The 20,723-nt window shown below is 43.8% G+C and overlaps 1 protein-coding gene across 14 annotated transcripts in view; it reads right to left on the reverse strand.

Moving 5' to 3' along the window:
- The window catches only part of CFAP20DC (CFAP20 domain containing), a 268,470-nt gene that overhangs the window by 215,953 nt on the left and 31,794 nt on the right, over positions 1–20,723 (reverse strand). For 13 of the 14 annotated variants that reach the window (XM_053297353.1, XM_053297357.1, XM_053297344.1 and 10 more), the window contains one exon: positions 4,230–4,302. In XM_053297353.1, the coding sequence (XP_053153328.1) occupies positions 4,230–4,302 (73 nt within the window). Of the gene's footprint in view, positions 1–4,229; positions 4,303–4,386; positions 4,407–20,723 lie in introns of all 14 variants that reach the window. The other variant, XM_053297352.1, reaches the window with a different exon arrangement.

Here is a 20,723-nt window from a genome sequence, read left to right on the forward strand (position 1 = left end):
TTCTACTTGTGTAGCAGAATAGTGCCTCAACTGCTGCAAGTCTTTCCTTGACTCACAGTAATTAAAATGGCAACTAATGGGCTACTCAGTAGATAAAACACAAAACTTAAATCCACTAACTAAAAACCAGTCCAAATGCAGAAGTAAATGTTTCCTCAGGCATCATCACAACTTGCCCAATCTTGGCTACCAAAAGCCAGCCCAAATAAAAAGGTCTTGTACCTCCTAAAAATGTTCATGTTCAGCCTTTGGTGAGTATCCAGGAGAAAGAAATTCCACAGCAGCCTTTAAGACGCACTAAAGCAGCCCTAGCCACCTAATGGCACAGCGGAGAAATGACTTGACTAGCAAGCCAGAGGTTGCCAGTTCGAATACCTGCTGGTATGTTTCACAGACTATGGGAAACATCTATATCGGGCAGCAGTGATACAGGAAGATGCTGAAAGGCATCATCTTATACTGCATGAGAGATGGCAATGGTAAACCTCTCTTGTATTCTACCAAAGACAACCACAGGGCTCTGTGGCCACCAGGAGAAGCCACCGACTTGACAGCACACTTTACCTTTAAAGCAGCCCTAAGAAAGGTACTCCACAGGCTGTCAGATATATCTCTCTTTCTTAAAGAGAGCCTCTACCTGTACAGTGTACAAGCAAAAGAAAGTTTTGGCCGGGAATGAAACTTCTTGCATTTGATAGATGTGGGTCTATTTTAGTGGGGGAAGAATGAAGGAAAGAGAATCTCGCTTGTCTGGATAGGCAGGACAGCTATATAACATGAGCACCTGGATGTTTATAGTGAAGAAGAAAAACACTTTGATGCATCTGTTTGCCGATAGCTGCAGCAAAACATGAGATGAGTCCCTATTATATTTTCCAAACATCAGTATTCCTATAACACAAAATGAGGCAAGTGAAGCGTTTCATAATAAAAGGCAATGTATCTCAGGGATTCCAGCACCATAAATAGTTAAAGTCAGATTTTTAATGATGCTGGTAAAGGAGAAGGGGGGCGGGGAGTAGAAGGACGGAGATGAAAAATGAATACAGGTAGCCCTCGTTATCTACCATCTAGGCAAACACGGTTTCACATATCCATGGTACGGTCTTAGAGACCCAGTTTCATTATCTGCCGTATTAAAAATTGGCAATTTTCACCTATCCACGGTTTCGGAAGTTACTTCCAGTGTCACTTCTGATGGCATTTCCTGTCCAGATGCAGCACAGAGCCATTTTGTGGCTTGTGTTTACAAAAAAAAAAAAAAAGCCTGTGAAAATTTTTTTAAATTTATTTTTATAATCGGCCGATTTGGAAGGCGGGGCATTGCTGGAAAGTAAAGTACTGTGCTGCATTATTTTTATTTCTGTTTCCCTCCCACATTCTTTGTGATTTTTGTCATTTGTGAGTGGGCGTGGGCAGGAACTTAACCCCCAAATTCCAACAGAGTTAAGGCTTCATTATTTGCAGCTTCTGTATTTGCGACTGTAGGCAAGAACAGAACCCCCGCAAATAATGAGGGCCTCCTGTACAATTAAATCAAACCTGAATCACAGGAAAATATTTCCTGTCAAAGTGAATACACATTTTTAAAGGCAACAAAATGACTGGCAGCATTCATGTAGCAGTCTCATCCAACAATGCAAGCACAGATAACACATCATCAAACGCCCTGCGAAATGTACCATCAGAGCTACCATTTATTGCTGCATTACAATGGAGAGGGAACATCAAGAGAAAGCCACAATGTGTCACTCCCTCTATACTTAAACATAAAGAAGAATTTAACCCAGGTCTGCTAGAATACTGCAGAAATCTTTCAAAGAAAATGAGTGTAGGAAAATTGACATTAAATATTAGTTTCACAAGGTCTATACTTAACATCTTTTTCTCAAGGGATAATGATTCAACATTAAGCTGTCTGCTCCCACAGATAAGGTTCTCAGAACACTCAAGGGAAGGCTGGTACCAGCATTATTTTGTGTTTCAGCTATACAAATAAAATTTTTAAGAAGATATACCATGACTATAAGTTTGAACTAGAGTTCCTTGATCTTTAGAGAACTATAAAAAGAATTGAACTTTTCTTGAAGGCTCTTGCTGGTAAGACAATGCACCACGCGTTTATGGGAATGCTTTAATGCACTTTCAATATGAAAATGCAACCTGCATTTTAACCAAGTACTTCATTAAGAAACCAACACTGGATTTCATAAGAACAGCACAATGCTTCTTTTAAGCCTTCCAGGGTATTGATAGCAACTTACTTTCCCACTGGACACAACAGATGGGATTAGCATCTGGACCTTCTTCAGTACAGAGAGCCCAAGAAATATTGGCCAGCTAGGAGCAAATTGTACTTGTTCCCTAGACAGCAATCAAAGCATCTTTGGTTCCAGAGATCCTGGTAGGCACTATACTAAGGAGACATTTTGAATTAAAGTCAGATCAACAGTTTGGCAGGAAGCCCAGAGAGCAGGTCTTTCTGAAGGAAAACCAAGCATGGCATTACACATTTAGGAAAATGTGCATATTCTCTCATCATTAAATTAACAAGTTAAAAAAAGAAGCAGCAATCATGGGGCAAAAGTGCACTCCCAATATAAAACTGAAATGTGCAACACACAAGGTGCAATAATACAAGGGTGGACTACAGGTGAAGATCCAGTATTCACACAGCACTGCCACTAACCACAGTGCACTAGGCCAGAAGACCTCAAACTTTCTATCTTCAGGAAACTAGTTTTCCTTACATTTTCACTCTATTTATTGGAAGATAATCTGCGTGGCCATGATCTCATCATGCACTGCAGAATCTCCCATCTTTCAGAGCAAAATGTTTTGCAGACAGCAGCATCCTAACACTATTAAAATAAAAATAAAAATATCTGATTTCTACCTGGTATGCAAATATTTTTGCTTGCATACACAGTGCACACACAGTTGTGCAACTATGTGCAGGGACCTAGGATGAGCTTCTAATATAGCAGCCTTGGAAACAGAGCGCTGTGCATGCTAAATCTTACAACAGAACTGGTCCCGAATTTCCTTGCTTTGAATGCAGCTGAGACACAAGTCTTGAGTTCATCTGTCTTGGGTCCTCAAGCTTATCACAACCAACTAATCTGTGACACTGGATTTTCTAGGTATACCCTAAGGCCAACAAAATGAACTAAACAAAACCAATACTTTTAAGTACAAGTATAATTATAAGTGGTGCAGCGGGGAAATGCTTGACTAACAAGCAGAAGGTTGCCGGTTTGAATCCCTGCTGGTACTATATTGAGCAGCAGTGATACAGGAAGATGCTGAAAGGAATCATCTCATACTGCGTGGGAGGAGGCAATAGTAAACCTCTCCTGTATTCTACCAAAGGAAACAACAGGGCTCTGTGGGCACCAGGAGTTGAAACAGACTTGATGGCACACTTTACCATTTTTTATAATTATAACAAGCCAAAAATAAAACCAATTTCTCTCACTCTTTTAAAATGATAAAATTAACTGTTTACAGTCTGCTGCTTTCATCCCTCCCACCTTTTGTTGAGCAAGAACTGCACAATTCCCTGAGGACTGGGGGGGTGGGGTGGAATCCTGTGCAATGCAACATCAGTATGTTTTTAATAATGAAAATATATGAACAAGCTGTCCATAACCAAATTATATTGTGTGATTTGAAAAAACAGCTCATTCATACATTTTCATCATTAAAAACATACTGGCAGACATCCAGGTTTAACAGCACTGGTACAGCAGACACACAACATGAGCTGCTGGGGAAGGGCAATTTTCATCAATCTCCTCTTCCTTCTGAAGCCCAGTGTGACTCCTGAAATTACTTCCCTGAGGGCTGCAAGATCCTTAGGGACACACTGTAGGGCAATACAGTGAGCTTCAGAAGGAAGGGAAGATTGGTGAATATCACCCCTCCTCCATGGCACATGCTGCATGTTAACTGCATCAGCACTCCACAAGTCTGGATGTCAGCCACTGATGTTGCATTACGTGGATTTGTTTTCCAATCCTCAAGGAAATAAACAAAGCAAAACCAAAATCCACAGAAGAGTGTGAGAAATAGCAATCAAATTAGCTTAATTACTCCATGTCAACTTGATAAGTCACTGTTGTTTAATGCAAAAGCTGCCTCGTGCCATTAATAGCACTTGGTACTGGTTCAATTGATCGTGTGTCTACAATGCATGAAACATGATAGGAAGTTTAGTATTATCTTACAGCAATTCTGTAGAGAAGTCTTGTCCCAACGGTACATAAATCTGAAGTACCAGAAATTGCTGGATCAGTCCAACTAAAGAGAAACAAAATGAATACATTAAGTATACACCATACATATACAAACATTTAGTATTTTAGTTTCAGAGATATAGAGTACCTTCAATATTTTCCAAGATTCTTGCAACATATGAAAAGCGGAAAGAAAAACAAGAGAAGAAAACTAAATCAAACTATAATAAAAAGTGATACTTTTCCAGAACATCCAATTGTTGGCTCAGGTAGAACTCCTATAAAAAGGAACCTAATTACTTTATTTACAGTTTTTCATTATGTTGACAGAGCACACAAACACAGTGTATTCTATAAGGGCATATAAAAATCAATCTAAAGATTCACAGACACGTTCTTGCAAAGCACATGGAAATTACTCACATGGATGACAAATTTAAACTTTATTTGAACCACTTAAGCAATTTCATCACACAAGGGAATCCAGATTAGGACTGCTGTGGGCATCAGAGTTTTATCAAATCTAAATGTCTAAACAGAAATGGCAGCTTAGGGAAGAAGAAAGGATTCCCCCCTCAAAAAAAATCAAAGTCCAGGCTCCAGATAGAAAAGACGGAATGGTTTTGAGGAATAACCCTCACAGAAAACCTTGAAGCAGACTCTGGGATTGCTGAACAAAGAGGGGACTCATATCATCAACATCCCGGTAAGGTCCATTGAAAGTAGAACAGACTGACCACCCTCAAGACCCATTCTTCCCATTATCTAAGACTGGCTGATTGTGATCCCTGATGTAAATGATTCTCAGGCCCTATATCATATCATGGTGACCCTGTGGCCTTCCCCTTTAAGCAACTAGAAAGTGCCTGTTGTGATGCTTCTCCTACTGTACTCTATAATGACTGTTACATTTCCTGTTCAGCTTATTTAGTAATCCTCTCATTTAGACAGGTTTTCCAGGGCAGCTAGCAATCATCAGAATACAAAACAATAAATATATCAATTTAAAAATAGTAACAGTAAAAAGCAAACTCAGCTGCATGAAACTAATATCAGTACATCTTTCGTCTGGAGAGCAGAAGAGAGGAGAGTGGTGGCCTAGAGCAACTCCCAGGAGGTGCCTTATCCCAGGGATTCTTAGCACTGGGTCCCCAGATGTTATTGGACTTCAACTCTCATAATCCCCAACCAATGGCCAGTGGGGCTGGGGATTATGGGAGTTGAAGTCCAATAACATCTGGGGACCCAACACTGAGAATCCCTGCCTTAGCCCACCACTCTACTCTCTTCTACACTTCCTCTTCTGCTCTGTTCTCTTCTTCCTTTTTTAAAATCCAGGTTGTGGAAGGAGCAGCAACAGCCAGAGGTGCACCTAGGTAATTTTGGAGACTGGACCTAAAGGCCTTTGGAGCCACTGCAAGTTAAACATCATCTCCCTACACACACACTCACCATGATACATGCAGTATGTTTAACACGTGGGTTCTTGAGGGCACAAACAGCAACTGAACTCACAAAAATGTACGAATATAAAACATGCATACGAATACAAATATGCATTAGCAGAAACATTTCAACACACAACTTAACATATTCCCATCCCACATATTTCTTTCCCCACTCCCCCCTCTGTCTCTAAACCAGAGGTCATGCTTGGCTGCCAGACACAGGTTACAGTCACACCTGGCTGCCCAGCGCAGCATGAGCTGGCGGTGAGGCGACAAACCACCAGGGACAGACTAAAGAGGATTTGGGGGGCTCTGCCCAGAAGTCCAGGGGTAAGAGTGCCTCTGGCAGTAGTGGGGATGTGATGGGAGAGGGGATGAAAGGAAGGGGAATGTGCCACCAGGAAGGGGTTGCATGGTGTTAGACAGGGAGAGCAGAAGCTTGCTACACTGCCTCAGATGTCAGGGAACCTTAGGTCAGCTCTGACACAGAACATATGCCCAACTAAGTTCAGTGGAACTCCTGAAAGTGTGTTTAGGACCGCAGTCTCAGAGACCAACACCAGTTTGGAATACCCTTACTAGACAATCTTATACTCCAGTTATACCCAGCTATTGTAACGCTGTGTAGTGTATTTGGGATCCTATACCAGTGCCGTACAAGATGGGAGGAGAAAAGAAGAATTGAAACCCCAGAGAGGTGCAACCCTGCCAGCCATTTTCCTAGCATCCATGGCAACACTGCCATGCATGCACCAATCAAGAGTAACATGTTGATGATGCCTACACATGGGCCAGGCATGGAAGGAGCCAATTCATGCATTAGTGACACATCCCCATGACATCAACACACCAGACCGGATGTTACCATAGAAATCACACAATGTACCTGAAAAAGGGATGCCCTAGTGCCTTTTACTGCATGAGCTATTGTGATGCTTGGCAACAAGAGACTGGAAACAGAGAGCCAGCAGGACCCCACAGATAGAGGTTTGAATCCTTTTATACCACTGCTACAGACACACACTGCTTTTTAGCCACCTTTTTGAGCATTGAAAAAAGGACTACATGTACTACGCAATGGGAAGGAACACAACTCCCTAGGGGAGAAGCATGTGCAAAAGACACACTTCTCCCCAAAGTAAGGAGTCAAACATTTTTAGACTTGATTGATTAAGTGCTGTCAAGTCGGTGTCGACTTTTAGCGACTACATAGATTCTCTCCAGAATGATCTGTCTTCAACTTGGCCTTTAAGGTCTCTCAGTGGTGCATTCATTGCTGCCATAGTCGAGTCCATCCACTTTGCTGCTGGTCGTCCTCTTCTTCTCTTTCCTTCAACTTTTCCCAGCATTATGGACTTCTCAAGGGAGCTGGATCTTCTCATGATGCGTCTGAAGTATGATAGTTTGAGCCTGGTCATTTGTGCCTCAAGTGAAAACTCTGGATTGATTTGTTCTATGATCCATTTGTTTGTTTTCCTGGCTGTCCATGGTGTCCTCAAAAGTCTTCTCCAGCACCAAAGTTCAAAAGTGTCAATGCTTTTTCTATCTTGCTTCTTCAAAGTGCAGTATGAGATGATGCCTTTCAGCATCTTCCTATATCACTGTTGCCCGATATAGGTGTTTCCCATTGTCTGGGAAACATACAGGGGGGATTTGAACTGGCAACCTCTGGCTTGCTAGTCAAGTCATCTCCTCGCTGCACCATTAGGTGGCTGCACACTACCTCTAGGAGTGGTGTAATGTTATCCCACTGGGTTATTATCCAGAATCTGGAGGAAGTAAGAAGGGCTTACGCTAGAATCTATGCAGCTCAAACTGTTCCATAGGACTGCATGTTTCATTAACACCAAGAATCCACTTTCAGAAGTACTGAATGCAATAGGCCCATCCCTGTTAACACAGCCTTAAGCAATTTCGCCAGCATATGCCTACTGGTAACCCAGCCATTTTTTGTTGTTATTAAATATGCAGTAATTAGCCTATATGATAAAACTCTAAATAAATACAAAGTGGTAAGAGTCAGAATGTATTCACAATTCATTGAAAATAAAAGGAAATAGTAATTCAAATGGAAGCAGTTTCTAAAAGCAACTGCAAGGCAACCTTGGTAATTAAGAGTTCTCACATTAAGACCAAGCATTTTTGTTTTAACACTGCCAACAAACAATTCAAAGTTCCATTTCTCACAAAAGATGCATTAAATATTTAGGGATCTCAAAATTTTACAGCAGAAATTTGAAATTAATCAAACCCATAAATATTAATGCAGTAACATTAAAATGCCTCATTTCTCATATTGGCAACATTTGGAAAGTTAATTTGTAATTATAAAATACTGCCCAATAAATACTGGACTATTCCCTTTAACCAAACACATCACATGATAACCAAAACACATGGCTGAAAAATTTATGTCTAAACTTTATTTTGGATGCATTGCTATATTCAGACTGCATTGTAGCCTCTATCCTTAGGGTAAAGAGATAGTACATAACATAAAAGACAATGTCATAGAGTTCTCATTAAAATATTGATAATCTGTTGTCTTTATGAAATTTTAATCCAGAAAGATGAGCATTAGCCCTGTATCAAGTACCAAAAAAAAGCTAAAATGAGAATTTTAACTCTTTATGTTTCTGGATCTAAAATGAAGATAAAGGCATTTTAATAACCAAGGTACATTGTAATAATAATCAGTGTGGATAAAGCAGTTTAATCTGTAGGTTATCTCAATGGTCCAACAACTTGAACACATGCTTTGTGCACAAATCCCTTGCACGAACAGGCTCTCCTATGTACTTCAATGAAAGAAACAGCTCACTGTGGATATCTCTTTGCATGCGCAGAGGAGCTCAGTGGTCAAATGTCTAATAGATCAATGGAAAATGTATGCAGATCATGTTAACTGTATAAAATGAAATATGCATTTGTAACTTTGCTTCATTGGTTTAGAGTTAAAAAGCTGCTTATCCTTTTCCCTGTACAAACAGATAATTTTAACATATAAAGGAAATCAAAGCTACCTATTAATTTTATTTGCTACATTTTCAGCTGAAACAAAAATGTAAGCTGAAGTGTCTGCATTGCCTAGAGGCAAACTGATAGTGTCATCCTGACTGGAAGAAGCATAGACACTGCCTGCCTAAGAGAATGGCAGTAGCATTTGGCTGCATTCCAGATATCCCTCAAATTATCATTACTCTGTTTCCAAAATACAGCCATTTCTAAATCATGCTAAATGGTTCATTTTCTAGATCTTAGCAAAAAGAAAAAGAAAATCTGAGCAAAAATAAGCACTAGAAATTGTAAACACATGCTACAGAACAGAATTTTAACAAGAACATTCTAAATACAGAGAAAATGACATTATTTATTGAAGCCTATTTTCTTATGAAGTTATGTTGTAACTCATTGCTACAATCTCATTTGTTATCATGACTGCCACAGAAAATATTTAGTGGTGCAATAATAAGCAGAGATATGACTAGGAGATAAGATCATACTTCTTCCATCTCAGTTCCCAGATTTCCCATTCTGCTTTCTAATCATAGTAGACAAATGCCCAATTAATGCTTAGCATTCACCTTCTTCTTAGGGTATGCTTTAGCCACATTTTTTCTGTTGGTATCAGTGCTTAATTAAGAAAAGAGAGGTGCTTAAGCTGAAGTCCATTTGCAAGCCACGCAGTCTCCCTCCTCCAAAACGTCACATGTAAATGGGGAGTGGGGGATAGTTTATCCGTGATGACTTTAAAACAAAGAGTCAATCTGTTCTTTCTAACAGTCACTCATAAAGCCAGCAACCGCATAATATGGAAGCTCTTCAAACCACTACTGCTCAGATACAAACATTTGAGATTATCAAGTGAAGCAAGGATGGTACAGTAGTATAGTATAAAAAGTTGAAATCTCAGCCTGCCATCAAGCTCACTAGGTGTCCCTGGGCCAGTCACTATCTCTCTGCCAAGCCTAACTCACAGGGTTGTGAGGGTAAGTGGTGGGAGAGAGAAGAATCATATACTGATGGTGCTGAGCTTCTTGTGGAAAGGACAGGATTAAAATTTAATAGAGAAATAAATAAGACACGTCCACATCAAATAAAACCAGCTATTCTCTTTGTTCTTCTACAGCCCTTAGCGCTGTTGATCCTAAATAAGAGTAGAAGAATCAAAATTGTTATAGCTGTGATCATGACCTGCCAAAGCTAGAGGATATGTTATGTCCTCTGGATTGGGAATTACCTGCAGGACAGATAGGAAGACTAGCCTGGGGGAGGATGGGGAGAAGTGTTGATGCTTCTGTTCTCCCTTTCCCCTCTCTTTAAAAACCACACTATGAGGTGAATAAAATAGGAGTGTTTAGCCTGCAAAAAAAAAGGCACGATGGGAGCCAAAACTGACTACAGTCATCCTTCGCCAACCGTGGGTTTCCCAATCACGGATTTGAGTATCCACGACTGGGAAATTGTGACTGGTCTTGCCAAGCACGACCTGAGTACTCACAGTTTGGTGAGATTTTTTGAAAATTTGGGGGTTGAGGGGGAGAATTTTGGGGGGTCAGGGGGCCATTTCCAGGGGACCATTTTTTTCTATGTTTTACTGTATTTTGTGGTCCTTTCGCAACTGTGTTTCCCCTAACCCCCTGTTTCCAATGCATTCCTATTGCTTGTCAATTGCAAATCCGCCAACTGCAAGGTTTTCCAGGAACAGAACCCTCACGGTTAGCAAGGGATGACTGTAGTCTCAAGGCACTATGCAGAGATAATTCCAGATGGTTTCACTTCCACAACACAAGCTAATGTCTTAAGACCAAATACTTCCAACTGGAACTGAAGCATCTCTACACCCATACAACTGATCATTGTGAGAACCTGTGCAAGGTCCCTTTTTGAAGGCTGAGAACTGGCTACAATTAAGCATGCTCATCTGAGGTGTTGGTTTATGGCTCAGTGATGATAATGGTCAATAATCAATAGATGTATTTGTTACGAGGGGCACTTTTGAGCCTCTTTTGGAACCTCGTAGGTACGATTATAAAACAGGCTGTTTCCCAAGGAAAGTTACAACCACAGGTTTAAAAGTTTAGCTAAATAACTCCTGCTAACTTGGCAAAGAGGCACATTTTTTTAAAATTCAATTTTCACAACACAAAAGAACAAACACAAGTGATACAAACACTCACAAACATACACAATAAAGACTTCCATCTCATCATTGGAACAAGTGTTGTTAACAATAACCGGATCTTGCCTATAGATTAAACATTCTCTCCCCAGTAATTCATATAGAAAACAACTTTGGGGTGTTTTTAAAACATTTGTTGTTAGCCCTCAAAAGCCTGACAAAAATCCATTTTGTGATGTATTTTTAAATAGACAAGAAGAGGGTCCCATTCTTTTTTAAATTCTTCAAATTTATTTCTTAGTAGTGATGTTAATTTCGCCATTTCTGCCAATTCTAGTACTTTAAGAATCCAATCCTCTTTAGACGGGCATTGACTGTCTTTCCATTTGCGCGCAAATGTCAGTCTTGCTGCAGCTGTTAACTACATGAAGAGGGTCCAATATTTCCTTGGGAGAGCATTGTTATCAATACCTAATAGTATTGATTCTGGACTCTTGGGAAAAGTCGTTTTGAATACTTTTTTTAGCTTGTTATATATTAAGTCCCAATAACCTCTCGATTTATTGCATGTCCACAATAAAAGTATATAGGAACCCTCTTCTTTCTTACATTTCCAACATTTATTTGACATATTCTTGTAGATTATGGTTTAGCTAAATAACTCCTGCTAACTTGGCAAAGAGGCACATTTTAACGTGGTGATTCTCTTTATTTAGCAGGGGGAGAGTAACTGGCCCTATCCACCCCCAGCACAGTACCTCCAGTGACTGTTGCTGGTGTCTATCTTATGTTTCTTTTTAGATTGTGAGCCCTTTGGGGACAGGAATCCATCTTACTTATTATTTCTCTCTGTAAACCACCCTGAGCTATTTTTGGAGGGGCGTTATAGAAATTGAATAAAACAAACAAACAAACAAATAGTTTACTGAATAGAATGAAAAGCCTTGGCTATAATGCTAATGAGGGGGTTCCCCACATTACTTGGACACTTAGAAGGATATGTCCAGGCTCAATACTTTACCGTTGCTATGACTATGAATATATGGCTTTGGCTATAACAGATGAGGAAGAGAAGTGGTGGTGGTGAGAAGGTGCTGAGAACTACAGATAGAGAAGGACAGTCCAAAGGGTGGGGGTGGGGTGAGGGGAGAACGACAGGTTGCTTACCTGTAACTTGGGTTCTTCTAGTGGTCATCTGTGCTCTTACACAAATGGGCTTTGCGCCTGCACAGAGACCACATCGAAGCTTCCAAGCTAGAGTTCTAACTTTTGGCAGTAACCCTGCCCCCTCGGTATATAGGTGGCTGCGCGGGCTTCCCTCTCCAGTCTTCTGAGTCCGCAAATCTGAAAGACTAGCAGAAAAGACATGAGAAGAGGGGAGGATGGGTGAGTGTGTAAGAGTACAGATGACCACTAGAAGAACACAAGTTACAGGTAAGCAACCTGTCGTTCTTCGACGTGGTCTCTGTGCTTTAAACGAATGGGCACATAGCAAGCTGCACCCGTGCCATGCTCACCTGGAGTAGGGATCAGGTGAGGATGGATTGCAGAACCGCCCTACCAAACGCCATGTCTTTTCTGGCTTGGACATCCAGGGCGTAGTGTTGTACGAATGAGTATTTTGACGCCCACGTAGCTGCCTGGCAGATGACGTCTAATGGAATGGACCTGTCAAAGGTTGTGGAAGCCGTGACTGCCCTCGTTGAGCGTGCCTTGATGGAGGGTGCGAGAGGATTCTTGGAGATCTGATAAGCCAGAGAGATGGTGCGAACCACCCATCTGGATATAGTTTGTGTAGAAGCCTGCTTGCCTCTATTGGGTCCAGAGTGAAGCACGAAGAGGGAGTCAGAAGTGCGGAGAGCGGAGGTGCGGTCAACGTAGAAGGTGAGCGCCCTGCAAACGTTGAGGGTACGGAGACGTCGTTCGGCCTCAGTCGACGGTTCAGAGAAGAACACAGGTAAGGAGATTGGTTGGGAGTGATTAAATGAAGTGACTACCTTCGGGAGGAAGGCAATGTCCGGCCTAAGGACAAGCTTTTCTTTGTGGAAAACCAGATAAGGCGGGTCAACTCTAAGTGCCCTGAGTTCACTGACCCTTCTGTCCGAAGTGATGGCCGTGAGGAAGGCTACTTTACAGGAAAGCAGGTCCAGGGAAATTGTAGCCATGGGTTCGAAGGGAGGGTGCATGAGGGAGGAAAGGACCAAGGTCAGGTCACATGCGGGTGCCATGATCAGAGAGTCTGGATAGAGGTGTGCGAGTCCTTTGAGGAAACGTTTGACCATGGGGTGTTGGAACCACAATGGTGTAGACGGCGGGAAGTTAGCCACTATGGCTGCGAGATGAACTTGCAAGGAAGGCATTTTAAGACCAGCCTCCTTGAGGGAGAGCAAGTAAGAGCAAATATGTTCCACAGAAACAGCCTGTAGGGGGATGTCTCTGTCCTATAGAAAGTTTTGAAAACGTGTCCATTTGTGGGAATAGGAGGCGATGGTAGCCAGTTTACGTGAGGCATTGACTATCCTTTGTAGGTCTATGGGCAGGTTGGGACTATGTGCCAAGCCGTGAGGTGGAGACGCTGTAGGTCTGGATGTAGGAGGCGACCGCCCTGCAGGAGGGGAGGGGAGGAGTGTGCAGTAGGTGGTAGTACTGATGGTTGGAAAGGTGGAGGAGGTGGGTGAACCAGGGCCTCCTGGGCCACCACGGGGAAATGAGTATGCAATGTGGTCGGTCCTGGGAGATTTTCTGAAGGACTCGAGGAAGTAGAGGAATTGGAGGGAAAGTGTAGACTAGGCGTCCCGCCCAGTTTAAGGTAAGCACGTCCCCGAGGGAGTTGGGTCTGATCCCGGACCTGGAGCAATACAGGTGGCATTACGCATTCGTTTCTGATGAAAAGAGGTCTATTTCAGGGAGGAATCAGTGGTGGAAGAGGGAGCGGAGCATGGGGGGATGCAGTTGCCACTCGTGTGTCGTTGACTAACTCCTGCTCAACCTGTCTGCCGTGACATTGTTCTGTACCTGAATATGGACCGCCAGGGGGGTGATGCCGTGGTGGATGCACCAGAACCACATTTCCATGGCTAGGAATAGGAAGGAGCTGGAGGAGATGCTGCCCTGCCTGTTCAGGTAGGCTTTGGCAGTAGTATTGTCCGTTTGGACCAGAATGTGAGAGTCCCGTATTGGGGGAGGAAAGCTCTTAGAGCCTTGAAAATGGCCAGCATTTCGAGGTAGTTGATATGGTGAGTGGCTTCGGTCGTGGACCAGATGCCGTGGATGCTGTGATTGTTGGCATGGGCACCCCAGCCGTCCATGGACGCGTCCGTAGTGAATAGCAGGGTATGACATGGAGTTTGGAAGGGGGAGCTGATGCTGAGATTGGCAGGGTCCATTCACCACCGCAGGGAATGCAGCGCTCAAGGCGGGAGAGTGAGGGTGCGGGAGAGGGAGTCCTTGTGTGGGGAGAACACGGAGAGGAACCAATTTTGTAGAGTCCTGGCACACAGACGAGTGTGGGGGAGGACGTGGGTGGTGGAGGCCATGTGGCCTAATAGGCACTGAATCGTTCAAGCTGGCTGACACGAGTGGTAGAGAAGGTGGGATGACAAGTCCAGGATAGCCTGGATCCTGCACTGGGTTAGGAAGATCCTTGACTGGATGGAGTCGAAGATGATTCCCAGAAATTCTATGGTTCTGGAAGGATTGAGTTTTGACTTTTTACAATTCACCTGGAGCCTCAGGTTGGAAAGGAGGTCGATGACCATGTGGAGATCCCTCAGTAGGGATTGTGGGTTGTCTGCTACCACGAGCCAATTATCGGGATAAGGAAAAATTTGAATGTTTTGTTGTTGCAGGGCCGCCACCACTGGAGCCATACATTTGGTGAACACCCACGGCGCGGATGCCAACCTGAAGGGCAGGGCACGGAACTGGTAAGTGGTGTCCGCTATCTGGAAGCGGAGGAAGCAGCGGTATTGTGGTCTGATGGTGATATGATAGTAGGCATCTCTGAGGTTTATTTGAGATGAACCATTGGTTCCGGTGTAGAAGGGAGATGATGGTGGGAATGGTGACCATGCGAAACCTCTGGTAGGTGACATAAGAGTTCAGCTCCCGGAGATCTAGGATGGGGCGAAGGGAGCCGTCTGGTTTGGGCACTGTGAAGTATCGGGAGTGAAAGCCAGGGGATTGTGGGTTGTGAACCAAGTTCTATTGCGGATTTCATAAGTAGAGAATCAACTTCTGCGAGGAGAGCAGGGGTGGCCGGCGTGGAGAGTGGGGGGGTTGTACGGAGGGGTGGATGCAAACACTATAGCATAGCCCTCCTGGGTGAGGGCCCAGGAGTCGGAAGTTATGTTCTCCCAGGTGGAGATGAAGGGGGAGAGCCTGGTGACACACCGGGCAGGGGTTTGAGAGTCATTGTCTCTTAGTTTGGGGCTGTGGGCCCTTAGAGCATTGCTGCTGCTTGGGGCCGGTGAAGTTGGAGAGCTTTCTGTATGGCTGGTACCTGGTGGAGCGAAAGGACTTGTCCTGTGGTTGGTAGTAATGGTGTTTAGAGGAGTATGGTGTCTGTTGCCATTTCTGAGGCTTGTAAGGCTGAGAGGAAGATTGTTGAAAACCCATGGAACAGGCCGTGTTACGCAGTTTCTGTACTTTCTGGAGTGTATCATCTGTTTTCTCTCCAAACAGGGATGAACCATCAAAGGGAAGGTCTTCCACTCTAGACCTGGCATCGGGTGTAAGGCCACAGGACCTGAGCCAGGCGTGCTGCCAGAGAGTGACGGAGGTGGCCATCACCTTAGCAGCGCCTTCTGTCAAATGACGGATAGCGTGGAGCTCCTGTTTCTAGACCTGCGTGGCTTCACGCAAGAAGACTTTAGCAGGGCCCAGCTGTTCATCAGGTAAATGGTCCAAGAAAGGAGCAACGTGGTCCCACAAAAAAGATTGGTATCTGGCATAGTAGGCCCAAAGAAGCCTTTTGAAGCCAAGCCGGCAAAGGGGCGGCAGGGAGTTATCCTGCCGCCCGATTTCTATTGAGAACGGGATTGAAGGGGGCGGCAGGGGGATTGGGGGCGGCAGAGGGATTGAAGGGGGCAGCCGCCGGCCAAGCTGGGTTTGAAGGGGGCGGCAGGGAGGTATCCTGCCGCCCGGTTTTTAGTTCTTAACGGAGTCAAGCGGGGATTGAAGCGGGCGGCAGGGAGGTATCCTGCCGCCCGATTGCTCAAGTAAATACGGCGCCATTGTTGGGAGGGGTAAGTAAAGCCCCCCCCACCCTTAATGGAATCCCCCACCCCAGTGCTGGACCACAGCTCCACGGTTCCGTGCACACCCCTAATGAGCGCTGCTGTTGAGATCGACACTGCCATGGAACTCTTCGGTACCAAGGTCAAGGCCCAAGCCACAGGATCGACCGGTACGTTGGCCTCTGGAGTGGTAACTGAGATCTCCATAGAGGAAGAAACAGGCTGTAAGCCCCGGGCTAACGGAGAAGCTCCTAAAGGGATCTGCATGGTCGGTGGTTTGTCCGAACCCAAACACTTGAAGGCTTGCTCCCACAGCCAAGAACGAAGTTGAGAAGCCCAATTTTTGCGCGCCTGTTTGGTAAAGGCCACACAGTGCGAGCAAGAGCCAACTTTATGGGCCTCGCCCAAGCAAAAAAGGCAAAGTTTGTGGCCATCGGTCGAGGGGATTTTCAATCTGCAGCGACCACACTGCCTAAAGTTTGTTGTCTTGCCCATAGGCCGGGAGAGAACCGGAGAGTCCGTAACATGCCGGGCCCGAAGGCCGCGACATAAGAAGGCGAACTCGAAAAAGAACTTGGGAGGGGGGGCGCAGGGATAAAATAAAAACGCTAACTGAGGGGAATACTGAAAACAAATCGAAGGTAAAACTGGTAAGGGTAAAACTTACCAGCGTAATCTAGCAAGGAGTGCTCAGTGATGTGTCTTCAATCGCAGACGAAGAAAGACTGGAGAGGGAAGCCCGCGCAGCCGCTTATATACCGAGGGGGCAGGGTTACTGCCAAAAATTAGAACTCTAGCTTGGAAGCTCCGATGTGATCTCTGTGCAGGCGCAAAGCCCATTCGTGTAAAGCACAGAGACCACATCAAAGAACATGAATAAATGGCTTTCCCAACTACAGAAGAGAACAGCTGCCTGTTCCACCCCCACCCCCACTCCAAAAGGCAAATCTAGGGATGGAACTAAACCAAGAAGTGTGAATGGAGAAGGCAGTTCCCTGTGTTATTGGAGGATGCCATGGAAGTGGGGTGATCAGGGTTTGAAGTTTGCTAGGATCCAGTGGCAAAGAATGGAAGTAATAACAGGGCACCCAGCTCGTGTCCCCGGCTGGTAGGTTTAGCAAGAAGCTGTCTTCCTTGGGCTTTCCCCTGAGCTTTGGCTCCCTATGGGAGAAACTTATAGATCTAAAAAACCTCCTCGCTTAGCCTGGCAAGTCACAAACTTAACTGATAAGCTCTGGCCCTCAGTGAAGGCTGATTCAAGACAGCCCTCTCATTTATATCAAGCTACATGACAACAATTCTGTGTGAAATTCTGTGAGAAGAAAGACTCAAATGCACCAGCTTTCATCAATACAGTTCATAACAATGACTTGATAATCCTCATAGCCTCATTTTATAAGAAGTTAAAAGCATACTTTATATATTGTTCCTCTAAGAATGCAATTTATGAGACTTAATCAAGCCTCACAACACTGGACACACAGGATTATGGGTCTTTTTACAGAATGTAGAGAAAGAGATTAAAGGCCCTCATCAATGCATGCATATAACAAACCGAAGTTGTTTGTCATTTTTAGAGGACTTAAGTGATTTGCCAGAGTTCAGATATGGCCCCTCATTTTTGTTAAGCCTCGCAACAGGGAATGAAGCCTTTGGCTCCCTAGAAATCAGACATTTTGTAAAGTATAGCATTTTGCCTCAAAAAGAAGGGGCTTTTGATTTTCAGAACCACACGAGACACTTATATGTGGGGAAAAACATGTATTATTTAATACCATTTCATTCTGCACTTCTTCCAAGGAATTCAGGGATCCCCCCACCTACCCCATTTAATCCTTACCACAACTCTGTGAGGTAAATTATGCTCATAGTCAACCCAATGAACTAGTAGATGTGTGAGGATTTGAAATCAGTTCTCATCAGTCTAAGCTAGGGATGTCCATGAATTGCATGGGGCAGCAGGTGGAGAAGCGTGATTCCCTTAAAAAGCAGGTAAGGAGCTCCTTACCTGCTCGTCCCTGCCCTGCTCAGGGCCCACTCTCCAAAACACTGTGCAAAGTTGTAGCACTGTACCCTGCAGCCTCCGCGCATCAGCATGCACACATGGGCCATGTGCATGCCAATGCCGTGTGGAGGCTTCAGGGAACAACATCTCAGCTGTGTGCACTGTTTTGGAGACACCAGGGTGGGGACGAGCAGGTAACCTGCTTTTTAAGGGAACCACTCCCCACCTTGCCAAGCCAGTTCGAACGCTGGTGCCCAAGTCAGTTCAGCACTTCCCAGAGGTGCCAAACTGGCTCGTGCACATCCCTACCCAAGTCCAAAGCCATTACTCTATTATCTGCTGGCTCAAAAAAGCAGGAGGCCACACAAAAGAGAGGACCTGACACAAGGGGAAGGCATTCCAATTGGATACTAGAGATGCTATGGGACACTGGAAGTCAGGGCTAGACAAGACAACATGCCTATTACGTGATTTGGACTTACATGGCTATGTTTTGGGCTTGTTTGTTTTTTAAAAAGAAAATGTCATTTACATTACAATTTTAAATGTCATCAGCAGCCATGGAGGACTCCAATCTGGATCAGGACTATAAGGGGAAGGAGGATTTAACTCTGCTCCTGTCACAGACCCAGTTTGGATTGGGGTCCATGACTATCAATTATATTTTAAAAACAAATATACATGCAGGTCCCAAATCATGCATTCGGTGTATCATCTAGTTTGCTCACTAAGCATATTTTGCCATATGGAGATCTCTAAAGAAACGTGCTTTTGTAAAAAAGAAATTTTCATTATGAATATGTATTAACACCACTTAGGATTTGTAGAGCACTTTCAAGTGTTCAAATCGCTTCACATATAAATATGATTCAATAACTCCTGATAAATTATAAGGTTGGGCAGCACCCTTTACCTTTGAGTTCCATTAAATTATAAAAAATACTCAATTTCTTTACAAATGGATCATCCAAGTTGCCTATCTTTTCTCACTACACTTTTTTCTACCTGCATAAGAATGCAGACCCTTTCTCTCTCTCCCAATTGGTTCAGTTCAACAGTTCAAGGCTGATGATCAAGACTTTACAGGATGGCCTCTTTCCCTGTATCACTGCCCTACTGTTACTACCATGTGCTGAACTGGACACTCACAGGGGATCCACATCAAGTGATCCAAGCTGCAGGAAGACAAGACTAAAGACTAGGATGTGCTGGTGGCCCTCAGGCCAAAGTACAGCTTCAGCAAATTCCAGGGATGTATTCACCAACCTGGAACACGTGTCTCCTTGGTGATCAATGACATTTGTTTGTGTGACTACAGCAGGCACCACTGCAAAATCAGTAATGGGCTGAAAGATGAGTGGGACTGTGGATTTAGAGTTGTGAGGTGAATGGATCAGCCGGAGCACTATAACCAGAGCTGTGTACAAGGTAATTTCTAAATAGTAGTACTACTTATTTATTTATTTGTTTGTTTGTTTGTTTATATTAGAGCCTAAAGTTGCTAGCTGCTGTACAAACACTGGAAGTTGCAGAGGCCATTTCCACAGGCTTACAATCTAAAGGTAAAGACAAGACTCATTAGGAGAGTCACAAGAAGGAGGGAAAAACCATTCTGTAAAGCTATCAAAATAAGCAATGGAAGATTCTCTGCTCCACAGAAAACGTCCAGCTCCTGCGAAAGCTAAAGAAGAAAGGAGCCAGACAGCAGCTAGGTCATCCAGCTCCCTAACTTTTGGACTGTATTTAGGGCCAGTCAAACTGTATGGGATGAAGGAAGAAAGAGGGTGACTGTAAAGTAGGCCAATGGGAAATGCCTTGCTCTTTGCTTCCTCTGCTAAGCTGAAGAGTTGGCTGGACACTGATGGAGATCAAAAAGGGAGAGACCAAGTGGCATTTTAAAAATCAAAAGATTTGAGTACATGTTTGTTTGTTTGAAGCATTTAATATACTACCCACTCCAAAGACTCTGGGTGGTATACAATGGCATGTAAATAAGGTAACATTAAAAATTAAAATCAAAATTACATTAAAAATAGTAAACTAAAATAGATAATGGAAAAGAAATAAAGTAAACTACAGGGCAAATGCCCGATGGAAAAGAAAGGTCTTCAGTAAGCATTTAAGCACCAGTAAAGAGGGGGCTAGATGAATCTGAAGGAGAAGATAATTCCAAAGAAGTGGGGCAGCACCCGAAAAAGCCCTTTCGCGGGTCATAGAACTCCGAACCTCTCAAAAATCAGGGACCAACAAAAGGGTCATCTGAGATGATCTAACAGGACAGGATGTAACTGGATGGGAGAGGCAATTCTGTAGGTAAACAGGTGCCAAGCCCTGCAAGGCTTTGAAGGTAAAAACCAGGACTTTTAATTGAATTTGGAAGTGAATGGATAACCAGTGCAGCGACTGCAGGAGCAGTGTTACCCTATCATATCTTTTGGCACCCATAAGTAGGCGAACTGCTGCATTCTGGATCCGCTGAAGCTTCAAAGGTAGCCCAAGATAAAGCACATTACAGTAATCTAAGCAGGAGATGACAAGGGCATGAGTCACTGTCGTTCAGGCCTGCCTATTAAGATAAGGGCGTAATTGGCGAACCAGATGAAGCTGGGCAAATGCACCTCTAGCTGCAGCCTCCACCTGTTGTTCAAGCAGGAGGTGCGAGTCCAAAAGAAC

Source organism: Hemicordylus capensis, chromosome 2 (genome assembly GCF_027244095.1).
Source record: "Hemicordylus capensis ecotype Gifberg chromosome 2, rHemCap1.1.pri, whole genome shotgun sequence".
Lineage (NCBI taxonomy): Eukaryota > Metazoa > Chordata > Lepidosauria > Squamata > Cordylidae > Hemicordylus > Hemicordylus capensis.